This window comes from Panthera tigris, chromosome C1 (assembly GCF_018350195.1).
Source record: "Panthera tigris isolate Pti1 chromosome C1, P.tigris_Pti1_mat1.1, whole genome shotgun sequence".
Classification (NCBI taxonomy): domain Eukaryota; kingdom Metazoa; phylum Chordata; class Mammalia; order Carnivora; family Felidae; genus Panthera; species Panthera tigris.
Window position 1 is genome coordinate 52,667,388 of NC_056667.1, and position 24,845 is coordinate 52,692,232.

Consider the following 24,845-nt stretch of genomic DNA (forward strand, 5'->3'; position numbering starts at 1 on the left):
TGCAGCGTGGTGGCACCAGACACCTCCCTTTCCCCCCGCCGCTTTCTTTCTTTCTCTCACTCAGTCCCCCCTCCGTTTTTTTTTTCTTTCTTTCTTTTTTTTTTAAACCTTCCTCTCTCCCTCCTCGTTAGGGTGGCTGCTGCAGCCTCGCAGCCGGGCGCCGCTCCTCCTCTGCCGGTGCCGCCGCCCGCCCGCCCTCGCCGCCTCCGCCTCGCCGCGACTTGGGAGAAGCGAAAGCTCCGCGGCTCCGACTGTCAGCCCCGCGGCCCGCGCCCCCGGTGCGAGCGCCGCCACCCTCCGAGACGCCCGCCGCGCCGCGGGGGCCGCGCCGGCGCCGGGGTCCCTGGGAGCGAACGGGCGGCCGCTTCCTCTCCCGCCCGCCGCCGGAGCCCGGCGATGGTGGCCGCCCGCGCTCCCGCGCTGTAGCCGGGCGCCCCCTAAGTTTGGGAGTCGCCGCCGCCGCCGCGGCGCGCAGAGGCGCCTGAAGAAGGGCAAGAAAGTTTTGCGGGGTGCTCCGAGCGGGCCCTGGGCGCACCTCCCGTTGCTCCCTCCCCGCTTCTCGGCGCCTTGAGCCCGTCGGCGGGGAGTGGGGGGAGGCAGCATGGCCCGCGAGCCGGAGGAGGAGGAGACGGCGGGGGCGGCCGCCCTGGCCCGCCGCTGCCGGGACTCGTCCGGCCCGACCGGGGCCGGGGCGCGGCGGCCGCCCCTCTGGCTGCTCTGCCTGGGCGCGTGCTGGCTGCTGGGCGCCGTGGCCGACGCCGACTTCTCCATCCTGGACGAAGCGCAAGTGCTGGCGAGCCAGATGCGGAGGCTGGCGGCCGAGGAACTGGGGGTCGTCACCATGCAGGTAAGTGGCCCCTTTTGCGCGCCCCCCCCCCGAACTTGCCAGGCATCCTGCCCCTCTCCTATGCGCAGAGCCCGGTCCCGTTCCCCAGTACAGGTCCCACTGGCCAGGCAGACCTCTCTGGCATATACGGAGCCCCTTTTCCTCGAGACAGCTCTGCCCTCTGCACAGACCCCCTCCCTCTCCGACTACACACCAACTCTTCCATGCACACAGGTACTCTCCCTTTCTCCTCCGCAGAGGCTCCTGCCCCTTGCGCGGAACCCTCTTTACCCCCCTTAACCCCCCCCCCCCGCAGCTCCTTTATCTTAGCAAGGAATCTGCGGTTCCCTCGAATCTCCTTTCCTAATTTGCACGTAGTTTCCCCCGCAGTCTTGTTTTCACCCCGCCACCCCTGCAAACTCCCCTTTGCTCTTTGTGTACCCATCCCGGGGCAGACGGCCCCGCCTGGCTCGGACGATTTTCCTCCCCTACCCCACCCCCTTGACCACCTCCCTGTGTCCCCCAGACCGAGGCGCACGGATGGGCGCCGGAAAGGAAGGCACCACCACAGCGTGCCCAGCTGCTCCTGGGCCACCTGGGTCCCGGCGGAGAGGGGCGGGAGGAGTGGACTCTGCGCTCGCTTTCCCCGCCAGGGTGCATTGGGGGAGGGGCTGGCCTTGTAGATTCCCGACTCTGGTCGGGCGTGGGGGACTTTTTTATTGCTTTCCGCTGTTGCTGTTGTCCTTTAGCGCACCGTCCACTGTATTTTTGTTTTGTGTATGCCTTTTTAGGGGAGAAAAACGGGGAAACCGTGAATAAGGTTCCCATTTCTCTAGATTGTTTACCGTGTTGGTCCTCCTCAGGGGAGGAAGGGGCTTATGGAAGGATTGCCGGCGGCGTATAAGGAATCCCGAAGGTGTTCCTGATAACAGTAGTAAAAATTGCTAAACAGCAACCACCTGGAGATTCTACCCTGCCATTATTTTATCTTCTTGGTCAGAAAGGCCCAGTCAGTTAGGAGAGGTTGAGGTGACATTAAGAGTCTGAAACCTTTGCTATAACATTCTTCCGTAAAATAACCTCATTCCCTTATGCATTCTAGCAATAATGGTGATAAATGTGGTTTTCGAAAGAGCGAAGTTTCCAGGAATGTGATCTTGGAATAGGTTTCTGATTTCTATTCTACTGTGACCACCCTTCCACCTCCCACCGTGGGGAGGTGTTTTGAGTCACTTTGGGATTCAGGTTACCGACGTCTCCCCCACCCCACCCCCTCCCGAAAATCTTCTGCCCTACCACGCCTCCTTCCAACCCCAAGTCTTCACCCTGGATGATAGTTTTCCTACAGCCACTCCCGCAGACCTTTAACACTGTAGTGGAAAGACGCTGGGATTTTGTTGTTTTGGTTTGGTTTTTTAGATGAGATTGAGAAGTGGGTGGTTTGCTTGAAAGGTAATTCTGTATTTATTTGCAGACACCCGGCCATGAAGTGCAATAGAGTCGGGTATTTCCTCATTTGCTTAACAATAGACAAGCTTTTAAGATACATCATTTAGTTGTCCTTTCTGTGCAGATCTTTCAGGTTCAGATTCCGTTATACTTTTTCCGCATGCGTTTTCTTATTTCTGATGGTTGTTGACAGAGTTCTTAGAAGTGAAGTGACTTTTAGAGGAAATGGAACTAAAATGTTAGGAAGGAACTAGGATTCCCGCCCCCCCCCCCCACCAGTGGTGAATGTTTCAATTCAGAGCACAAACTATTGTGTTTTTGCATAGAGACATTTAAGATGTTGCAGTTTTGGGCTGTGTTGGTAAGATTAGTAGGCATTTATCACCTTCACCCCATCACAAGGGCTGGGCTAGAGATCTTAAGTTTCTTCCCCACCCCCTTCCCCATATAAGCTAAGGACTTGGCTTTTTCTAAGATGCTGACAGCAGTTTTACTGTTTCTCACCCGATCCTTGACAAAAGGTGAAATCGGATCCCAACACATTGTCATTCAGGTAGGGATCCAAAGCAAATGTAGTTTTTAAAAGGCTTCCCTGTTGAAAAGGAGACACTTTGGAAAAAAAGCTCTGATCTGTGGGGGGTTTGTGCCCAAATGGCCCTGTATCTCCTCCCAACTGGCCTCTTTCTAGCACCTTTGCAATCTCATTGTGGAAACTGGCCTCCTGGGGACAGGGTTTTGTCTGGCAAAATGTGAAGTGGCTTCTCTCCTTTTTTGAAAGGAGAAGCACATACTGTATTTAAATTCCTCTCCTTGAGCTGTACATTGATCTGCCACTTGCCTCCATCTGGGAAAATTGGGGAAAGAGTCTCTTCTTAATTTTGTTACACTGCCAGCTTTTGGGGGGTGGGGATACTTGTAAAATAAAATCTAAGGCAGGCTAGATTTTTGGCCCTTAGTACAAAGCTTTCGAGTCTCCTATTTTCCTCTGCAAACCTCTGGGATTTGTTCAATGGGTCTGAAATGATGTGGGTTTAGTTATTTAAAGTGCAGATTATATAGTCCTCCCTTATGGAATATTGGATTTTATAGCTGTAGAGTTATCCTGCCATTCAGATGTAGGTAGCCTTGTGGGTGTTAGGGTGAGCAAGGTCAGACTTCCATATGCAGATGTGAGGGGGTTGAGGGAAAGGTTCTGTCTCTTTGAGAGGAAAAAAAAGATTCCCCCTCTGTTAAGGATGGACTCTTCATTTGACCTTGGCATTTTGAGCTCTGTGCAGAGCACTGCTTTCAGGAGAGCACCTTATTGATGAGAAAGTTTGTGTACGTCAGTTTATACGTAAAAAGCCCATTTTCAGACTTCTAAATCCTTTCTGCTGCAGAAATTCTCCAAAGACAATTTGCCTGTTGCAGCATTTCAAATGGCAGCACATGCGGCACACAGAAGGTTGCAAGGGCTAATTTCACAAAAACAAAAACCAGGCCTTCCTGCAGCACTGTCGTTTCCCATGCACAGGTTTTGTTTTCTGTGCTTGGAAATCAAGACGGTGTGAAAAGCTCTCCTAAAGATTTTCTTGCAAAGGTTTTCTCATGGAGGCTGCCTCCTCGTAGTTTTTTTTTTCTTTTTTGTCCTTTGTTTTTAGTAACAAAATTAAAAAAAAAATCTTTAAATGATTTGCACCAATGAATTTTGCCAGTGCCCTGGGAAAGCTGCCACTGAATATTGCCCCCCTCCCCCACCTGGCAGCCGACCTCCTACTTCATGCGTAAAAGTCAAAAATCTAATCATGGTCTCCTCAGGGGTCTGGTAGAGTGAAACCTTCAACAACATTGAGAGGTGGGGAGCAGAGAGTAGCTGTGGCCAGAAGACTTGTTTCTGCCTATTTCATTTGTGCAAGAAGTTTATTTTTTGGTTTGTTTTGGTTTTGGTTTGTTTGTTTATTTATTTAATATCAAGCAGCCTTGTGGAGTGGAAAGAACTTTGACATTGAGTGTTTGGAGACCTGGGTTCCAGCCCTGCCACTTACAGGTTGAGTGATCTTTATTTGCAAGTTGGAGGGTGCTGGTTCTTCCTGGAGGTTGGCTCTGTGGACTTGATGAAAATAGTATATGTGAAGGCACTTGTTAATGTGAAGCTATGGCTGGGGAAATGTTGGTAGATATGGTGGTTCTTAAATGGAAAAATAGTAATTGAAAAGCTTACTGTGCACAGAACCCTTTGCTAGGTGTTGAGGGGATTTACAAGGAGGTATTCCAGCATAGCCCCTCAAGTTTATAATCCGGAAGAGGAGGGAAGATTGCACAGGTAAAATGGCTTAAATAACCATGTCTGCCTGTTAGAAGGCATATCTGGGTCTGGCAGCCATTTCACCAAGCACTTATAAGGCCCATTTAACATTATATGACAATACAGGCTCTTTAACAGCAAGGGCCTGGCACATGGCCAGTGTGCCCGCCTTGATGTTAGCTCTAACACAGCTCTGCCGGGCTGGGCATAGTCACTGTGAACTTGGCAGACACACCAGCAGGTTGGTCAGACAGCTGCTGTTTGGGGCCTGGAAGGGGGCTGGGGAGGGTCCTTCCAGTAGAGGCAGAAGAAGTACCAGAAGCCCAAGCGAGAGCTTCAGCTCCAGGTCAGGCAAGAGCAGCAGCCAGGAAAGATGTGACTTGAGGAACTGAAGGGCTCAACTGGGATGAGGTGCTGGCTGCAAATCCAGAGCAAAGTTGTAAATGAGTGGCTGCTGCTGAAAGTGAGAGGGGAGGCCTCCTTTGTATGCACCAGAACAGCCTTGGAAGTTCATTGTTCATTTTGCATACATTCAGCAAGGGTTGGGCAGGGGGGTGCTTCTTTGTGGCCAAGGGCTTTGGTTAGATTTGGCCTGAATACAAGGTGAATAAAGCCTGGTCTGTGGCCTTAAGCTCTGAACTTTTGATGGAAACAGGTACAAAAAGAGGTATAACCCAGGGGGCTGGCAAGCAGCAGTAGAATGCAGTGGGTGGTGTGGTGGTGGAACCCGGAGCAGGGCATTATGGGAGGGTAAGGAGGGCTGCCCAAGCCCATGTGGGGAGGTCTGTCCTGGAAGTTGGTTACTCCTTCCTCCGTGTTTTCAGTGAACTGGGAACACAGGTCAATCCTGGAAGCAGCAGCAGCCTCAAACCCAAAGTCTGACCAAATCAGTAGTTCATTGAACATTTCTAATCCCCTTTGGTGGCACTGGACAAAATAGTATATCTTCAAGCCCTTGGTAGGGATGTGGCTGTGACTCTTGTACTTCTTCACATGGCCTCAAGTCTTCTCTCCATGGCCATCACTGTGGGGCTTTTGTGGTTATGCACACCAACATCTTGGTGGCTCTGTCGTAAGTGCATGCTGATTTGCAGTTAGGTTTAGGTAAGGTTTGTATTTTCTCCTAAATCAGATCTAGCATACTAGGAATGGCATGTTTTAGGATAATTTGTGTACTGAAGCAATATCGAATGTGTTAGGGGTGATTCCCCCTCCCCCATATTTGCAAAAAAATGTGATTTTATTCTGTACCCTGTATACAATGTAAGTCCTAGTGGGAAAAATTGCTGCCTTGCTGTCTTCTGAAATAAAGTATTTGGAGCAGAAGAAAATTGCCCATTGATGGATAACTCTCAGTTGAACTTGGTAAGAGTGAGCCAAAGAAAAGCATGTTGAATGACTTCTGGTGGACTCTCCCTGTTGTGCTTCATACTCCCTCCACTTCCTCTCCACTAATACCTGTCTTAGTTGGCATTGGCACCTGTGCTTCTGTTTTTTCTGCCAGTCCTGCTGGAGTCTGGAGGTGTCTGGGGGAGGGGAAGGAGATGGTTTCACACTTTGTAACCTGGTGCTATTTCTGGTTGCTGCTTGAGGAGTTCCTTCCTTGAGCTTAAGTGGATGAGCAGACAGGAACCTGGAAGAACTCTGGAAGTTGGGTATTATGTGCAGTGGGATTTACTTTGGAACTCCTTGGACCGGGTGTAAGAATACTGAAATTCAAAATAGGAAGGGACAACAGAGGCAACAATTTTGACACAGCTAAGTTATTAACTGTTAACTTCCCGCATATTGTTAAAATTGCTCTGAACGTTAGGGTCTTTCGGGCTTGACCGTGTTAATGAAGGGGAATAGATTTTAAAAGATAAGTGTCTAGCACAAGGTCCAATGTAGCAGTAGTCAGTAAGCAGAAGTATGGGACGATCTTTTTAGTGCCAGGGCACGGAACCTAGAAGGCAGTGAACAGCTCCTGAAGCCTGAATGAAATAAAAATCAAATCTTTAGAACCTGCAGATTTCAGTGTGGTCAGTCCTTTGTTCCGGGGTTTACTGAAGTGGGGTGCACAGACCTAGGGATATGGTGCAAAACCATCCTTTGGGGTTTAAGGAGAAAATATTAACCCTGTCGATAATAGTCAATGTTTACTTTTCTTTTTAACATTTATTTATTTTGAGAGAGAGAGAGCAAGCAGGGAGAGAGACCGGCAGACACAGAATCCCAAGCAGGCTCTGCACGGTCAGTGAGGAGCCCCACACAGAACTTGAACTCCTGAACCGCGAGATCATGACCCAAGCCGAAGTCGAACGCTTAACCAAATGAGCCACCCAGATGTCCCATCAATATTGACTTTAAAATTTTTCATTACAAAGATTTGGAGGGGAAAAAAAATAGTATAACAATACTCATGTGTACCCTTCACTGGTTTACACCAGCTTAAACAGCAGCTCCTGGTCAGGCCACTTTTATCTCTGCCTGTGCCAAAATAACTGGAGAATATTTTGAAGCAAAGTCCAAATATCCCCTAATTTCATCCATAATATTTTAAATTGCATCCTTAATTTCTATATTTTAAAATGTTTTGTAATGTGCATAATGGTATACTAGTATATTGAGCTTATAATCTACAAATAAAGACAACTATTTGGAGGGTATAAACTTATTTTATGGTGACATGCCTGAGTTTTTGACCAAAACCATTGCTGTGTCCCCCTAGCTCTTTATAAATAGCCTGTATCTTTCCCTGGCAACCTCTATAGTCTTCTGGAAGTCCTGTGCAAGCTTCTTTTGGGGTGAGGGGACTCCTCTGGGACCTTCCCCCCCCCCTTTCTTACACAAGCTGTTTGGCCCCCGTTTTTCCTGTCTGGCTTTCTGCACAAGGCTGTGAGGATCCTTGCTTTCTTTGTGGCCTCTGTATATTGTCTATGCATATGTATTTGACTGATGGATTATGGACCACATCTTCTCCTTACTCCTGTTCTCTCCCCATTCCAGAGGAGGCCAGAGTGAGAAAGGGACAGGCAAGATAAGCTGTAAGTGAGAGAGAGGGGAAAGTTGAAGAGGAAAAGGTGGACTATATACATATTTGTCTTCTGAAGAGCCTGTCTGTAAATATTCACTGGGTGTCTCGGTGCAGAATTGGAGACTGGGAGAGTGTAGGAGAGGCAAAGAACACCCAGTGCTTTCTGTCTGAAAGCTCCTGTCTTTTCAGGGAGACTAAACCAGTTTGTTTCTTTTTTCTCTCCTCTCCTCTCCTCTTCCTTTTCTCTTCCTTTTCTCTTCCTTTTCTCTTCCTTTTCTCTTCCTTTTCTCTTCCTTTTCTCTTCTCTCTTCTCTTCTCTTTTCTCTTCTTTTCGCTTCTTTTCGCTTCTTTTCTCTTCTCTTCTCTTCTCTTCTCTTCTCTTCTCTTCTCTTCTCTTTTTTCTCTCCCCTCTCCCCTCTCCCCTCTCCCCTCTCCCCTCTCCCCTCTCCCCTCTCCCCTCTCCCCTCTCCCCTCTCCCCTCTCCCCTCTCCCCTCTCCCCTGTCCCTTCTCTCTTTTTTCTCTTTTCTCTTCTCTTCTCCCTTCTTTTTTAGTTTACATCCAAATTAGTTAGCATATAGTGCAACAATGATTTCAGGAGTAGATTCCTTAATGCCCCTTACCCATTTAGCCCATCCCCCCCTCCCACAACCCCTCCAGGAACCCTCAGTTTGTTCTCCATATTTATGAGTCTCTTCTGTTTTGTCCCCCTCCCTGTTTTTATATTATTTTTGCTTCCCTTCCCTTATGTTCATCTGAGACTAAACTGGTTTCTATGGGTCAAGACAGGATAGAAAGAAACGTTGGAGTATGGGATCTAGATCACACCTGGGGTGGAGAATGGAGAATGGTGTTGGCCCTTGTCAACTGAAGGGTAGTACTCTCCTCCAGTTGTTGCCCGAGTGGCAGTAGTAGTGTGGGTCCAGTGTTGCCACATGACTGCTTTTCAGGAGAGGGTGGATATCTGGTTTTCAGATGAAACTCAAGATTCTTAAAAGTGTGGGCAACTAATTCAGATGTAAGCAAAACAAACACAAAAACTGTGTGGGCCAAACGAAACATGTCTATGGGCTGGATTAGGCCAGAGGCCACCGATTTGCAGTCCTGGATTAAAATTACTCAGTGGGCTCCAGGAGGTAAAAATCAGTGCTTTATATAAAGGTTATAGGGAAACCACTTTCCGAATAAAAGGAAGGAAAACTTTCTGATAGAAAAGTTCTAAATTGGATTGCTTTGGGAGGTGAACTCTGTTATAACTAAGTAGTTATTGAATGTTTGGTGTCAGGTACTGGGTTACGTCTGAGCTCTCCATCAGTTAATTTCTGATCCAGTGAGTGAGAAAGGGGTTTCCAGATGCTTGGGGAAAGGATGTCAGGGATGTTAATGTATTTGGGGGTGGACAGGGATTCTGGAAGGCTTCCCAGAAAAGGTGGAATGAATGAGTTGGTTAGTCAAAGAGTGGAGTTTTCAGAAGGCTCTTTTGTGATGGCACCTTTTGAGGAATGGAAAGCTGGCACTAAGGTTTGGAGTTAGGAAAGCCAGAGGGAAGGAAGGGTGCAGGAAGAGGTCAGAGAAGTAGAGGCCAGGTTGTGGGATCCTTGGATCCTTCATGTCAGTCAAGACTTTTTATATGGCAGATAACACCCAGTTACATTGGCTGAACAAGAAAGGTGCTACTGCCTTAAGCAATTGAACAGTCTGGGCAGTCTTTGGGCAGTGCTAGATTAAGACTCAAACCATGTGGCCAGTAGAGTCTCTCTGTCTGCATGCTTACGTTTTTGTTTTGTTTTGTTTTGTTTTTAATTTACATCCAAATTAGTTAGCATATAGTACAACAATGATTTCAGGAGTAGATTCCTTAGTGCCCTTTACCCATTTAGCCCATCCCTCCTCCCACAACCCCTCCAGTAACCCTCAGCTTGTTCTCCATATTTATGAGTCTGTTTTGTCCCCCTTCCTGTTTTTATATTATTTTTGTTTCCCTTCCCTTATGTTCCTCTGTTTTGTCTCTTAAAGTCCTCATATGAGTGAAGTCATATGATATTTGTCTTTCTCTGACTGGCTAATTTCACTTAGCATAATACCCTCCAGTTCCATCCACATAGTTGCAAATGGCAACGTTTCATTCTTTTTGATTGCCGAGTAATACTCCAATGTGTATATATATACACCATGCATGCTTACTTTCTTAAATAGGTTCTCCCCTTTGTTTCAACATGGTGGGCAGTTGAGTTGGGAACTTGCTGCTTGTGCCTGAGTCTCCTATATTTGGAGTCTCTAGGGGAAAAGAACTAGGAACCTGGAGAAAGCTTGCTATCTAGAAAACTCAGCTGAAGTGACTTCGGATTTAGACACCAGCTGCCGAGGCCTGCTCCATAGCTAGGTTCTGCCTCCCTGAGTCTGGTTCAGGGACAGCCTGCTTTGTGGTCTCCCTGCTTCTGGCTGGAAGGCAGGCTGTCTGGCTTTCCACTGTGGTCTTGTGGTCTGCCCTCAGGGGTTGTACAAATCCAGGCTCAGAAGGCCTGCCCTTGGCATACCTTTTCTCCCTGACCTTTCAACTCCTCAGATCACTGGGCGCCAAGAGGACTGGGAAGGACCAGAGAGAGCATCACCTCTACATCCCTTCTTTTACAGATGAGAAACTGAGGCCCAGTGGGAGAAGTGGCTCTCTGGAGATCAGACCCAGGAGTAAGTGGTAGACTTAAAACTCAAGTGCTGGGGGCGCCTGGGTGGCTCAGTTGGTTAAGCATCCGACTTCAGCTCAGGTCACGATCCCATGGTTTGTGGGTTCGAGCCCCGCATTGGGCTCTGTGCTGACAGCTCAGAGCCTGGAGCCTGCTTCGTATTCTGTGTCTCCCTCTCTCTCTGCCCCTCCCCTGTTTGTGCGCGCGCACGCACGCTCTCTCTCTCTCTCTCTCTCTCTCTCTCTCTCTCTCAAAAATAAATAAATAAAAACCAAACAAAAAACTCAAGTGCTGGTCTTAGGACTCTTGTTTTTTTGACACTTTGCACAATACTGTCCTGTGGGGGCTCCATTTTTCCAAGAGACTTTGCCTTAAAATATAAAAGAAATTTAAAGATATTTATATTCTTTGGGGAAAAGAAGGTTTGGCTTAGTTTTGTTTTGTTTTGTTTTGTTTTTTTCCTTTATGGATGAGAAGGTAAAGTTGATAGTCTACTTTGACAGCTGACTGGGTTTTTGTTTTTTTTGTTTGTTGTTAAGCTGTTATTAAAATACCTAGAAGTCAGTGAGCCACAGATGAAACCTAAAGATTCTGAGACTTACTATAATATTGTTAGTTTTTTTAAGAGCCAATTTAAATGGTCAGTTATTTATAATTGTGAACTGTACCACCACCAATCTTTTTATTAGAAAGATAAAGCATAAAAAGGAAACCAAACTTTAAGGGAAGAACCCTTCGTTTTTTGTTTATGTAAAGGCTACAGAAGGAAATTCCACCTGTAATTTTCAGGCAGAATTCTATTTTGGACCTCCAGAACTTGTATCTCCCTAGTCATTAGGAGTATGAAGCTCCCTCCCCCACGTTCCCCACTTTGTTCTGAGTTCAAAAGGAGTTTTCCTCTCCAGATTTACAGTCAAATGATTTCTGAGTTAATTTACAGTTAGAAAAATTCCAATCCCTAAATACCAGAGTGGATCCACTGTAAAGCAACGTATGGTCCATATTTCCCTGGAAATAGTGTGTTTTATTGTAATTGTAGAGGAGAAGCCAGTGGGTAAATTGTTATCTGTTGTGTGTGATAACGTCTTGATTCTCTTCCAACCATAACAGTTATTTTAAAGACTCTGTGCAAGCCCAAGACTATAGCACTTCCACCCTCCCCCTTGATTCCCCCTTGGATATTTTTTAAGTTTTATTTTTGTGTGGAGTACTAAAAAAGAAAATACTTTGAGGCCCTGGTGGAAGGGCAGTGAAAATCGGCAAGCCAGTGAGAATGAATCTGAATTTTTAATTAGGCTTTGAGTTGTGTCTTCAAAGTGTAGAGACATCATTAGTGATGTAAGTCTTGTTGCGTTAGCAGAGACTGACATTTTACTTCAAACGTGGCGAGTGCAGCTGTCCTGTGCAGATAAAAGTTGCCAAGTGCGGAATAGCAAGGTGGATTGGTAGATAATTAGCTGTCCCACATTACTGCAGTGTGGAAGAAGCCTGCCAGTCATGGGCAGGAAGAAGGAATTATTAGTGGGAGAAAATCCAAGTGTGTCATAAGGCAATTTGGAATCACTTCAGCTGTGGCAGAGCTGATAAGGCGTATGTTAAGGAAACAAGACAAACTGAGTCTAGGATGTGGCCAACTTCTTTTCTTTCTCTTCAATTTAAAAGAGGAATGGCTGGAAATGAATGATCCGTAAATACAGTGAAGTACAGGTCCTTCAGTCTGTCCTGACTCCATGTATGAAATAGTTAACCAACTTAAAATAGTCTCCGTATTTTCACGTATCTTGAAAATAAAGTGAGGATTCTATACAGGGGAAAAAAAAAATCACAGGGATGCCATAAAGCCTTGACGATAACTGTGCTGTGTCTATCCCTGAAAAGATAATTTGAAGAAGAAATTTTGAAGTCCATCACCTCTCTACTAAAACGGTTATAATATTTATAAGTGATTTGAGGATATATTGCCTTACTGGTTGAATATGTGAGTGTATTTAAATATTCATAAAAGTTTTTCTGTGATCATCACATTCTTCCCTAGGAAATAAGAGCTAGAGAAAGTTTTGTTGGCTTTCTTGTCTGTCTTCGATTATTTGCTAACTCGAGTGAAACTGTATGGGATGTTTTTGTCCATTTGGATTGCTCCCTGCACTCCTGCCAGGATACTGAACTCCTTTTGTCCTAATTTCACCCACTTTTATTGGACTGGCTTTCTCCAAAGCCAAGGCCTCTCTTGGCAGCCCAGAAGTAGGAGGTACTGAGGTGGGGGTATGTGCTGTGTTCTGCTTGGATAGTGTCCCCCCTGAATGAGTTCTACCCCTGGCCACTGTGGGAGACAGACCATTTTTTGCTCTTTGCTTCTTATCCTCTTTTATCACTAGGGGAGTGTCACTGGGTTTTTGCTGCCCTGGGTGGTTTTGAAGAAAGCCTGGAGAATTGAAGTTTTTGGCAATCTTGGCTCTTGGATCCAGAGTTGATTTCATTGACCGCCCCCCCCCCCCCCCAGTGAAATGGGGATATTTGCCCCTCTGTAGTCTTGGGGCAGGAGGTAGGGGACATGTGACAGGCGACCAGACTTTGTGCTGATTGTGAACCAGTCAGTCATATTTGTTATGGGTTAAGATCCCTGGAGATCGTGTAAATTTATGACCATCAAGGAAGCCTGGACATTTTTTTTTTGCATACATGTATATTGAGGTAATAAATGTGGGCAAGAATTGCAAGCAGTAAAGCTTTGTACAGGTGTGAGTATTAGAGCATGAACTCCCATAAAAAAACACCCAGATCTATTCATCTGTATAGTCCTTGTATGAGTTAGCACTGTCTCTGGCACATGGTGAGGACTCAAAAAATGTCTGGACTACAGAAATTCAGTAGCCAGCTTTAAACACACTTCATAACATTCTCATGTTTAGCTACTATGTTTCATGTGTCAATTTCATTACTTAAGGCTTACAGTGAAATGTCTTGAGCCTTTACTTTCTAAAGGCTCAAAATGTTTGAGATTAGTGAAAGTGTCTAGCGAGTATCAAGCACTTTAGGACTCTAAGTATGGATTGATTCTGATGTGTAATTTCTTCATGTGAAAGAAAGTGGAGAATACATTGAATATAGGAGTATATAGAAAAATATGCGTACTTGTGGATTATGTACTTAGAGCTACTTTATCCTAGAGGCTAGAGTTTATTAATTCGCTTAACAACTTTTTATTGAGCATGTATTATATGCCAGGTACTATGCTTGGATGTCAGTTTGTGATCTAAAAAAGACACACAAGCCCTACTCTCATGGAGTATACCACCTACTAGGGGAAATAGACATTAAGGAAATGATCATGTAAGTAAATACAAACTATAAAATTTTGAATAGCATTAGAAGAAAACATGGGCTATTCCAAAAATTACCAGGGAGGTCTTCTGAAAATCTTTTGGGGGGAAAAAGTTAGAATATTCCTTCTCTGCTTTAGACCCTCTAAAGGTTCCTGTCTGACTCCGCCTAAAACCCCAATTATAGTGGCCTTCATAGCCAGATGTGACTTAGTCCCTGGTATCTTTGTGGTCTTCCCTCACCCCACCGAGCTCCCACCCTCCCCCCACACACATAACAAGGTTCCTCCAGCCCTCCAAGCACACACCTGCCCCAGAGCCTTTAAGCTTGCTGTTCCTGTTCCCTCTGCCTGGGAATAGCAGGAAGCTCTCCTTGGTCACCTTTAACAGTACCCTGCCTTGCGTCTCACTCTGTCTCCTAACTTTGTTTACTTTATTGTAACCTAACCTCCCACATGTAGCTTTTTGTATCGTTCACTTCTGTTTTCATGTGGAACGGTGCTTGGTACTTAGAATCACTCAATAAATACTTACTGGACAAGGGTGAGTGGGAATGACAACTGGGCTGGGTGGTATGGGAAAGAATCTGAGGAGGGCAAGTAGAAAGGAGGGAGAGTCAATCGGAGGCTTGCAAAAGGAGCCAATCAGGGGAGGAGTTGGGAGCTGCAGAAGGGAGAATGAGAATCAAAGGAGGGGTTGATGCAGTTGTGGGAAGGTAGGGGGGTAGAGGAGACTTGCATCCCAATGGAGGGAGGAGCCTACATCTAGGTCTTGAGAGACAGGACTTTGGCTTACTTGAAGAAAGAAATCAAGCTAGGGGCCTACTTAGCATGCTTGCAGAAGGGTGATACAAGTGAATAATTTGGGTTCTTATTCCTCATTAACGCAAGTGTAGTTGTTTCCCACTGACTCTTTGGTCATGGCTTTCCTGATAAGGACCTATTGGAAGGGTGGGGTTGCAGGGTAAAAGACCCTGGATATGTAGAGGTCTGCAAATGGGAAAATCTGTGGTTGGCCATCTGTTTTTTCCAACTTAGGGAGAGGAGAGAGAAGGGAGACGGCAGCTTTATCCAGATACATCATGGAGAAAAATTTAAATGTCAATTCGTTGTCCTTTATAATTTAAAAAAATACGCATGCTTCCTATATTTTTGGCCAAAACAAATAACTTTAGAGTCCACTCTGAATACAGTAATGAAATACCGTATTAATGATGCAGATGTACTTTAACCCCCAATTGCATTACCGTTTAGTTACATATGGAAAATGTAATCGTTTTCTTTTCTCCCTGCAAACAGTAATGATCATTTCTTTCAGAAAGTGTATTTAGGGGCACCTGGGTGGCTAAGTTGAAGTGTCAGCTTCAGCTCAGGTCATTATCTCATGGTTCAGGAGTTCAAGCTCTGTGTCAGGCTCTGTGCTGACAGCTCAGAGCCTGGAAACTGCTTCAGATTCTCTGTACCCCTCCCTGTCTACCCCTGCCCTGCTTGTGCTCTCTTTCTCTCTCTTGCCCAGAAATAAACATTAAAACAAATAAAAAGTGTATTTACTCAGAGGAAAAAGTGAGCTGGAAAGGGACAGAGAGAGAGAGAGAGAGAGAGAGAGAGAGAGGGAGAGAGGGAGAGAGAGAGAGAATCTCAAGCAGGCTCCACACTGCTGGTGCAGAGCCCATTGTGGGGCTTTGAACTCACAAACTGTGAGATCATGACCTGAACTGAAATCTAGAGTCGGACACTTAACCAACTGAGCCACCCAGGCACCCTAGTAATAATTGTTTTTTAATGTGTGGCTTTGACATTTTACAACCAGATCTTTCAGATACATCAAGTATTTTCTCATGTTGTTTTTAAAAATGTGGTAAAGCATACATAACATTAAATTTCCTATTTGAACCATTTTTAATTGTTTGGTTCTGGGCATTAAGTACTTTCATTGTTGTGTGACTATTACCGACCGTCATCAGTCTCCAGAACTTTTTCCATCTACCCTGGCTGAAACTCTAACCCATTTAACAACTCCTTTCCTCTCTCCCCTGCCCCCTCACTACCACTATTAATTTCTTTCTCTATGAATTTGACTGCTCTAGATACCTCATGTAAGTGGTGGAATCATACAATATTTGTCCTTTTGTGAGTGGCTTTATTTACTATAATGTCTTCCAGGTTCACCCATGTTATAGCATGAATCACAGTTTGCATCCTTTTTAAGGTTGAATGGTTATCCATTGTATGTATATGCTACATTTTGTCCATTAATCCACCAGTGGACCCTTGGGTTATTTCTACCTTTTGGCTGCTGTAAATCATGCTTCTGTAAACATGGGTGTACAAATGAGTCCCTGCTTTCAGTTCTTTTGAGTATATACCTAGAAGTGGAATGGCTGGATCATAGGATACTTCTGTTTAATATTTTAAGTTTTATTTATTTATTTTGATAGAGAGTGAGCATGTGTGTGCATGACTAGGGGAAGAGCAGAGAGAGTGAGAATCCCAAGCAGGCTTCCTGCTGTCAGCATGGAAACCGACGCAGGGCTCGATCTCCTGAATGGTGAGACCATGACCAGAACTGAAATCAAGAGTCTGATGCCTAACCAAGTGACCCCCCGCTGAGGCGCCCCCTCTATTTATGGTCCTATTAGTTTCCATAGTAGCTGACGTTTTTATATTCTTACCAGCAATGCACAAGAATTCTAATTTCTCTATATCCTTGCCAAGACTTACTTATTTTTTTGTAAAATAGTCATCCTAATGGGTGTGAAAATATAATCTTTTTGGTGTAGAGTTCTATGAATTTTGATAAACAGCCCTGCAACTATCACCACAGTCCAAACACAGAACACTTTCATCACCCCCTACAACTCTCTGATGCCTCTCCTTTGCAGTCAGTCCTCTCTTCACCCCACCTGGAACCCCTGCAAACCACTGGGGTGTTCTCCATCTCTGTAGATTTGTCTTCTCTAGTATGTCCTATAAATGCACTATGATATGCATTTTGAGTCTTAGTTTTAAAATTCAGCATAATTTGAAATTCATCCATGTTGTGTACATGAATAACTCCTTCCTTTTTATTGTTGAGTAGAATTCCATTGTGTGTACCAGCACACCGCAGTTTATCTGTTTACCAACTGACAAGATTTGGATTTCTTAAGGTCATAAATCCATAAACATTCCTGCTATAGACATTTGTGTACAAGTTCATGTTTGAACATAAGTATTCACATTTCTGAGGTGGGGGGAGGATTACTGTGTCCTGTATTAAACTTTGTAAGAAACTGCCAGTCTGTTTTCCAGAGGGTCTGTGTCATTTCGTTGTCTCCTTAGCAATTCGTGAACATCCTGGTTACTCCAATCTTCACCAGAACCTGATTGGCTCAGTCATTTTAATGTTAGCCGTGGTTAAAATGTGTGAAGTAATGAATCATGTGGTTTTAATGAACATTTCCCTAATGAATAATGGTGCTGAGCATTTTTCAATATGCCTATTTGCCATTAGTGTGTGTGTATACATATATATGTGCGTGTATACATGTATGTGCATGTACGTGTGTATACACATGTGTGTACACGTGTGTACGTGTGTATACATATATGTGTGTACGTGTGTGTATACGTGTGTGTGTAATATATATTTGAAATACCAAAAATTTGACCATTTTTAAATGGGATTGTTTCCTTATTGTTGATTTTAAAAACAGTTTACTGGTTTTATCAATTTGGTAGATTTGTAAGTGATTACTGCTGTCTAGTTTTAGAACATTTCTATTACTCACAAAAGTTCCTATGTACCTGTTTGTTATTGACTTTTGAGGTTGTGTTTTATTCAGGCATACTTCTTATTTTCCTCATGAGTGCCAAATTCTGTAAATCTTCTCTTTTAAAAAAAAAAAAATTTAATGTTTTTATTATTGAGAGAGCATGAGCAGGGGAGGGGCAGAGAGAGAGGGAGACCCAGCATCTGAAGCAGGCTCCAGGCTCTAAGCTGTCAGCAGAGCCTGATGCGGGGCTTGAACTCCCAATTGTGAGATCATGACCTGAGCCGAAGTCAGACATTTAACTGACTTGAGCCACCCAGGTACCCCAGTCTTCTCTCTTTTTTTTTTTTTTTTAAAGTGACATTGTTCTCACAAGGTATTTGCTTTCATTAAAGAATGATGACCAGGGTTAGAAAGAATAAACCATAATCCAGGATAGATAAAAATCTTTGAAAGAGAATTGTGGATTTTGCAGTTCTTGTTCTCAGCTAGAAACAAAGCCTTACTGAAAAGTTTTGATTAATGTGGCCTATGTAGATTCTTAGATTTAGTCGGTTGGTTAGTAACTGTTGATTGCACTCCTGTAGTGTTCCAGCACTGCTTAAGTTATGGGGTACAGTGATGAACAGAACAGAGTCCCTGTCTTTTGAGAGCCTTATGTTCTAGAAGAGGAAGATAGATATTTAAATACGCAATAGTCAAATAAAGGTGACCTTGGACTCTGATTAGTTCTGTGAAGATAAGGTTGGTTAATGTGGGGTTCAAAGGCAGCCTCTTGGAGGAGCTGGTATTTGAGCTGTGGCATGGATGTATTGGGGGCTGCCTGGCAGAAGCTGGGGGAAAGAGAAGTCTCAGGGATGGAGGGGAGAACAAACTTGAGAGGCTAACAGAAGGCTTAGAAGGAAGATAGTGTTGGAAGATGACCGAGGGTAGGATCATTGTGGAGACCAGAGAGTTTTCATTTTATTCTGGCTGAAATGGGAAGCCAGAAATGTGTGGAGGATTTTAGGCATGACAGTGACATGGCTGACTTTTGCTTTAGAAATCTCCCTCTGGCTGCTGGGTCTCTGGTTATGTGTATGTGGTGCAGGTGGGAGAAGTAAGCGTATTTATTCTTCCTGGAAATACATCGTACTGTTTGTTTTTGTGATTTCACTTAAATACGATGAAATTGTAGTAGTTAATGATGTATGTATCAACAAAGGCCCACTGGGTCAACACTATGATTTAAAAGGAAGTAGGACAGCTGCAAGAGAATATGAAAGCAGATCAGACTTATCATGTAGAAAATATGAGACAACATAGTAATCTCGTTCATATTTACAGATACTCTCTGCCAAATGATTAATCATTAAAGGCCATGAGGCCTTAGCTTACCAGCTGGGTGGTTTTAAAAAACAATTTTTTAAAGATTTTATTTTAATAAAAATTTTTAATCTTTATTTTTGAGAGAGAGAGTGAGAGAGACCAAGATAGAGTGCAAGTGGGGGAGGGGCACAGGAGAGGGAGACAGAATCCGAAGCAGGCTCCAGGCTCTGAGCTGTCAGCAAACAGCCTGAGGCGGGGCTCAAACTACCAGACCATGAGATCATGACCTGAGCCGAAGTTGGAGGCTTAACCAACTGAGCCACCCAGGCGCCCCAACATTTTATTTTTAAGTACTCTCTCCACCCAACATAGGGCTCGAACTCAAAACCCCAAGATCAAGAGTCTCCTGTTCTACTGATTGAGCCAGCCAGGTGCCCCAAGTATGTGACTTTTTTCTCCACAGCCTCCATTTTCTCACTTCATTAGGAGAAAAATACCTGCCTTAAGTCTGGATTGTTGTAAAGGTGGCAATGTACATACGTAATAGACAACATCTCTGATTCTGTTAGGATGTTTTCAATTGCAAGTAATGACCCATCCTAACTGAAACTGCCTTTAAAGATAAAGCAAGCTTGTCAGCTTAAATAGCTGGGGGAAAAAAAACAGGTGCCTGGGTGGCTCAGTCAGTTGACCATCAGACCCTTGATTTCAGCTCCCACCACGATCTCATGGTTCATGAGTTTGAGCCTCGTGTCAGGTTCTGCGCTGAAAGTGTGGAACCTGCTGTGGATTCTATAGAGTGAACTTCAGGCACCGTTTGATCAGAACCCTGGCTGCATCTTGCCTATCCCCTTTCTTTCCAGGCTCTGTCATCCTCCTCGTGTTAGCTTATCCTCAGGGTGGTTTCACCTGTGTAGGAAAATGAGTACCTGGATTCCAGGTTCTCAGGCGCACATCCTTCTCTTCAGAAGACCCCTCCCTGCCGGAGACCAGCTCCAGCAACCAGGGGTTCCCAAAGGAAGAACGGCATCGGTGAAAATAAAACAAAACTAAAATAAAAAACTGAAAAATAAAAAAGTAAAACTAAAATAAAAATGGACACAGACAACAGCATTGTGTTGAACTGGCTGATTGTAGCAAACGTGACATTATATATGCTAGTGAATTCCTTGTAGCATATGTCATCTGTGTTTTTCTAACATTACCTAATTTTGAAAATGTTCCTATGTGTAAACAACCTTTTAAGAAATAACATGGTGATTTTTCCCGTTTCCCACATACACTTTGATTATTGATTAATTTCTTACATTATTCCATTATGCATCTGTGTTTATCTATAATCTACAAAGCATTTGCTTTGCTGTTCTCGTGAAAGGCCCTCCATTTCTCAACACCTCAAGTGGAACAGTTACAGGGACATGACCTCCTAACCACATGAGGCCAGAACAATGTGTTTGCCTCTGTCTGAGGTGCCAGAAAGGGGCTGAAAAAGCCTTAGAAACCCATGCCTCATACATTCTCAGAGACCATGTACCTAGGAACCAATGAACCGACTAGGTTCAGTCATCATCTGGAATGCCTCCGGGGGGCCAGGTGCGCCTAGGGGTTGAAGCCACCTGTGTCCATAAATACACTCCTTAGTTGCCGGAATGAGGCTTTCAAATCCATACGTCTCTCCTTTACAGGCCCTCTTTGCTGGCAAATGCACGAGGCTATCCTTCCTGTAAGTAGAGGAGTCTCCATAGGGGATGGCAAGGGCTAAACGTAAGGCCACACAATTTCTTGCGGAACCTTATTTTCTTCCCAAATGGTTCTTTTCCCAAGGGGCCTGCTGTGGGCAATTCCCCAACAGACCAGACCCCAGGTAGTTTTAAGGCCAAATTACCTAAAAGCGGGAGTCCAAGAAGCTTCACTGTCGGCGGGCCGCCTTGCAGTCACCAATCCGTCCACAGCCCGGGCCTTGCCATCAGGCTGGGATGGCTCGGCTTCCAGCACCTCCCTCCTCGGCTGTGTTGTAGAGTGCCTTGGACTTCCCCTGATGGGACTTTCCTGTGGTTAATAGAATGCAAGAGAATGGGATTCCATTAGTTTGTGCTAATCAGGACCTACTCCTGGAGCTGGTTTTGGTTGATTCCACCTGAATCTCATGACTCCTGCTCAATCTAGTGATTTGGGTAGCAGATCACACAAATGTCTACTGTATTCACTGTGATCATACCAATGGCAGTAGAATGTGGGAGTGATTTTGATCGTTTTGGCTCACTAGCCAAATGCTGAGAGTCCTAATGCTGGACTCTCCTCTCTCTCTTTAAAGTTCTTCACTGAGCATCTGTGTGAAACATAGAATGTACTTGATTCATGCCAGCGTTATAGCCTGGGACTGCTTAATTGATTTGGTTAGCAAAAGAATCCAAATCCATTAGTTTAGAAGGCAATACTTTATGCATTAGAATACTTTATATATTAGAAAATAATTTTAGTTTTGTGTGAGGTGATGATGGTTGGGAATTATCCATGCTGTTGGGGTTTACATTTTGTAAACCTAGTATTATAGATACGTATTAACCCATCTTTTATGAACAGAACCCTGTTTCTAAGTACCTGGGGGCAGATAATTTATAACCTGTGTTTTGCACATCTCAGGTTTTTGACCAGTCTCTCTTTGCCCATCCCTAACTTCTTGTCTGTTGCATGATGATATAAGTCAAAAAGAAAATTGCTACTTTAGCATGTGGTTATTAAACAGCTTGCATTTAGTTTATTCATTTATTTGAAAATATTACCTATTTCAATAAACAAATACAGATTTTATTGGATTTCAATACAGGATTAAAAAAATCTTAAGTTTATTCATTTTGAGAGAGAGAGTGAGAACGAGCAGGGGAGGGGCAGAGAGAGAGAATCCCAAGCAGGCTCAGCAATGACAGTGCTCAAACTCATAAAACACGGGATCATGACCTGCGCCGAAACCGAGAGTCTGATGCTTAACTGACTGAGCCACCCAGGTATCCCTCAATACAAGATTTTTGAGAGATGTATGGCTATAAGGACAACTGCCATCTATTTTGGACAGAGTTACCAAATTCATGGTTTAGGGAATCTCCTTACAACACCATTAAATATCGAGGAGGTAAAGTATCATCAGTATCCTTTTTTAATTTACCTTCCAAGAATTTGTCTTCTGTCTGATCTAATTCAAGAGTTACAGGAGTAATACAGTGAAATTCTTGTTGAGTTTCCTTTGAGCAGTTTCTAAACTATGGAAGTAAAGGTATGTGATGCCATTTCTCCCTCTGACATTGAATGAAGAGAGCAGAAGCCTGCTAATGTAACTGCCAGTGTTCCTCCATCCGTTCTTTGAACGTGCTTTGAATCCCAAGCAGTGTGGTGTTACACCTTCATTTGAAGTATCTTCCATTGATTAGAAATTGATTTTTAAACATGAGTTCTCTTAGTTATGAGCCTAAGATCAAGATGGTATAGACAGACACTGGACTAATTCTTCATAGTTTTGTCACCCACATTAGAATTCTCTAAATGCCTTTTTCCTCAAAACATTCATATCACTATATAGCACCTTTAAAACTTTGAGGGAGGGTTCTTAGGTGTCTAAACAATATAACCAGGAAAATCAGGGAGATGATTTCATGTCTATATAATTTCTACTACTTGCCAGGCGTCCTCGTAGATGCTGAAAATAGTCAACAAAATGCAATCCTGCTTCCCTGGAGCAGACATTCTCCCGGGTAGATTAAAAAGCAGCCTGGGAACAGCAGGGGGATGAGCGTTAGTTCAGGGAAATTAATGCCAGTGCAATGGTCAAGACTTTTCCTTGATGGATGTGGATGGGTCACATGGCCTGCAGGGGATTGTCTAACGGATTAACTCTTTACAGGCTAGTGTCTTACAAGTCACAGTTCTTTCTTACAACATTTTTAGAAGATTCACAAGTGGCCATAAACAATTACTGTGCTTTACTCTTCCTCTGTATTTCCTGTAAACCCTTAACTTGGATTTTTATTTCTTTTTTATCACTGAGCTGCCTGAGACTTAACTCCATTCTCCAGTCTCCTGGGACTGTCCTGTCAGGAAAGGGATGCCTATTTTCTTGCATGCTTTGTGGATGTGCTTCAAAGAAAAAGCCATTTTTAAGCAGCGCAGAGACAGTCCCTGAAGGTGGCAAGAGATGTGAGTGGTTCCAGCCATCCTCAGTTTACAAACACTCTGGTTTCCAAAGCTCATTTCGAAGTCTGTTGTTTGGAACAACATTTACCCAGAAGGATTATAAAAGCAGACCCGGTTCCCAGGCCAACTCACAAAAGCCTGTTTAGAGGAACTAGGGTTTTAATCCAAGCTTCCTCCCTATCCTTCTGAGCCTCCAGTTCCTTACTGTGAAAGTTGGAGATGTACTTATGGTGGTTGTAGTGTTCTAAGACAAGGTCTGGGAAGAATGTCTGGTGTAATGTTTAATGCCAGAGGTCTTACAAAGTGTTAGTCTGTTCTTTATGAAGGGAATTTTTGCTGGGTCCTCAGAATTTAATGCTCCACCCCTCACTTTGTAGGTTTTGAGCAGCAGAGAGGGTCCTGGGTTTATGTGGGGGTAGGAACTGAATAGGATGAACCTCTTCTGTTATTAAGGGCAGGGAGAAAGGAAATTTGTCATTATTGAGCACTTACTATGTACTGCATACTGTGCCAAGCACATGTTAAGTATTGGCTGTTATCATTTAACTCAGACATAGCCCAGTAGATCAAGCTTATTGCCAAAATGTCTGTTCCTAAGAACTTTGGCCAGAGGAGTTGGTCTTCTAGGTACACATGGCTCTAGCTCAGCCCCTGCGTGCTGCTGCTTTTCTTTCTTTCTTTCTTCTTTCTTTCTTTCTTTCTTTCTTTCTTTCTTTCTTTCTTTCTTTCTCTCTCTTTCTTTCTTTCTTTCTCTTTCTTTCTTTCTTTTCTTTCTTTCTCTTTCTTTCTTTCTTTCTTTCTTTCTTTCTTTCTTTCTTTCTTTCGTCCAGTTTAGCCCCTGTCTATATATCAGGAATAACTATTTAGGCACATTTTTGTCTGTGGCTAAGCGGTTTCTGCAAAAGGCAAGATGCTTTTCAAATTCCCAAAGGGCACAACGGCCCTCTCTCTGGTACCGCAGGTCTGACTGGGCCTGGTTTCCTCTTGAAATGTCTCCCTGTGATGTTATAACTTAAAAGATGGAGGACCGTTTGATCCAAGCCCAGGATTTGTTGGCTACAGGGTTTTTGTTAATAGAAAACACTCCTGCACCTCTAGGGGGGAAAAATTAAAGCACATACTTCTTCCTCTTTGACCTTCGAACCCTTGCCATTTACATCAAACACTTGCTGGGAGAGCAGGCTAAATTAATAATCTGTGATAGCTCCCTCTCTAACAAGCTCACTTTAAACTTGGCATTTTCTCCTCAAGCTGATGAGTTTCCATCTCCTCAGAAGATGTGTGTGCCCTTCAGACATCTGAGGGAAGGGAATGCACTTGGTGGGAGGAACAGTGCTTTCCTTACATCATGTGCCTCATTCAGTGAGTCTCAGAGTTTGCTTTTCGAGAACAATTACAAAGTAACTGTACTAAGGCTGAGTGACTTGACTCCCGAGCCTCAATTTCTTTATCTGTAAAGTGGGAATACTAGCTACCTCAAAGGACTATGGTGAAGACCACGTGAAGCATGTATATAAAAGTGCTTTGTATTCTGCTTTTCCATCATGACCTCTTATTCATAGGGGAGGTCAGCAAAACAGCAGTGGGAAAAGAGGTGCAGAGCAACATTTTCTCTTTCAAATGTAGGACGGAAAGCTTATGCCCGTTAATTTTCAGTGAACCTTCAACCCTCTGGGGTCCTCATGTAAAAGCATAAATATGGAATCCAGAAGAAACTTTACTTAAATAAGATAGGTTTTCTTTTTAAGTCATTGTCTAGATACCAGTAGGAGATGACTGTATAATGCTAATACTGCCTTGTTACTCTGCCCTAGGGCTTGGGTAGGGCTTCCAAATAAATGTCCAAAATGTAAATGTTCAGTTCATGGAGGAGAAGGTCCTGTATATAGTAACCAAAGGCAGTGGGAAATGAGGTCCCTAAGGACTGTACCCTCTTTTGTTTGTGTTATTATTAATGAACGTTAATAGTGAGACATTAGCTTTGTTGTGTTGAAATCACCTGTTCAATTTCCTTAAAAGATCTT

The 24,845-nt window shown here is 44.1% G+C and overlaps 1 protein-coding gene across 1 annotated transcript in view; it reads left to right on the forward strand.

Moving 5' to 3' along the window:
- Positions 1-601: 601 nt before the first annotated feature.
- CACHD1 (cache domain containing 1) overlaps positions 602-24,845 on the forward strand; it is a 209,003-nt gene continuing 184,759 nt past the window's right edge. The window contains exon 1 of the mRNA XM_042997471.1: positions 602-847. Coding sequence (XP_042853405.1) covers positions 602-847 — 246 coding nt within the window. The remainder of the gene's footprint in view (positions 848-24,845) is intronic.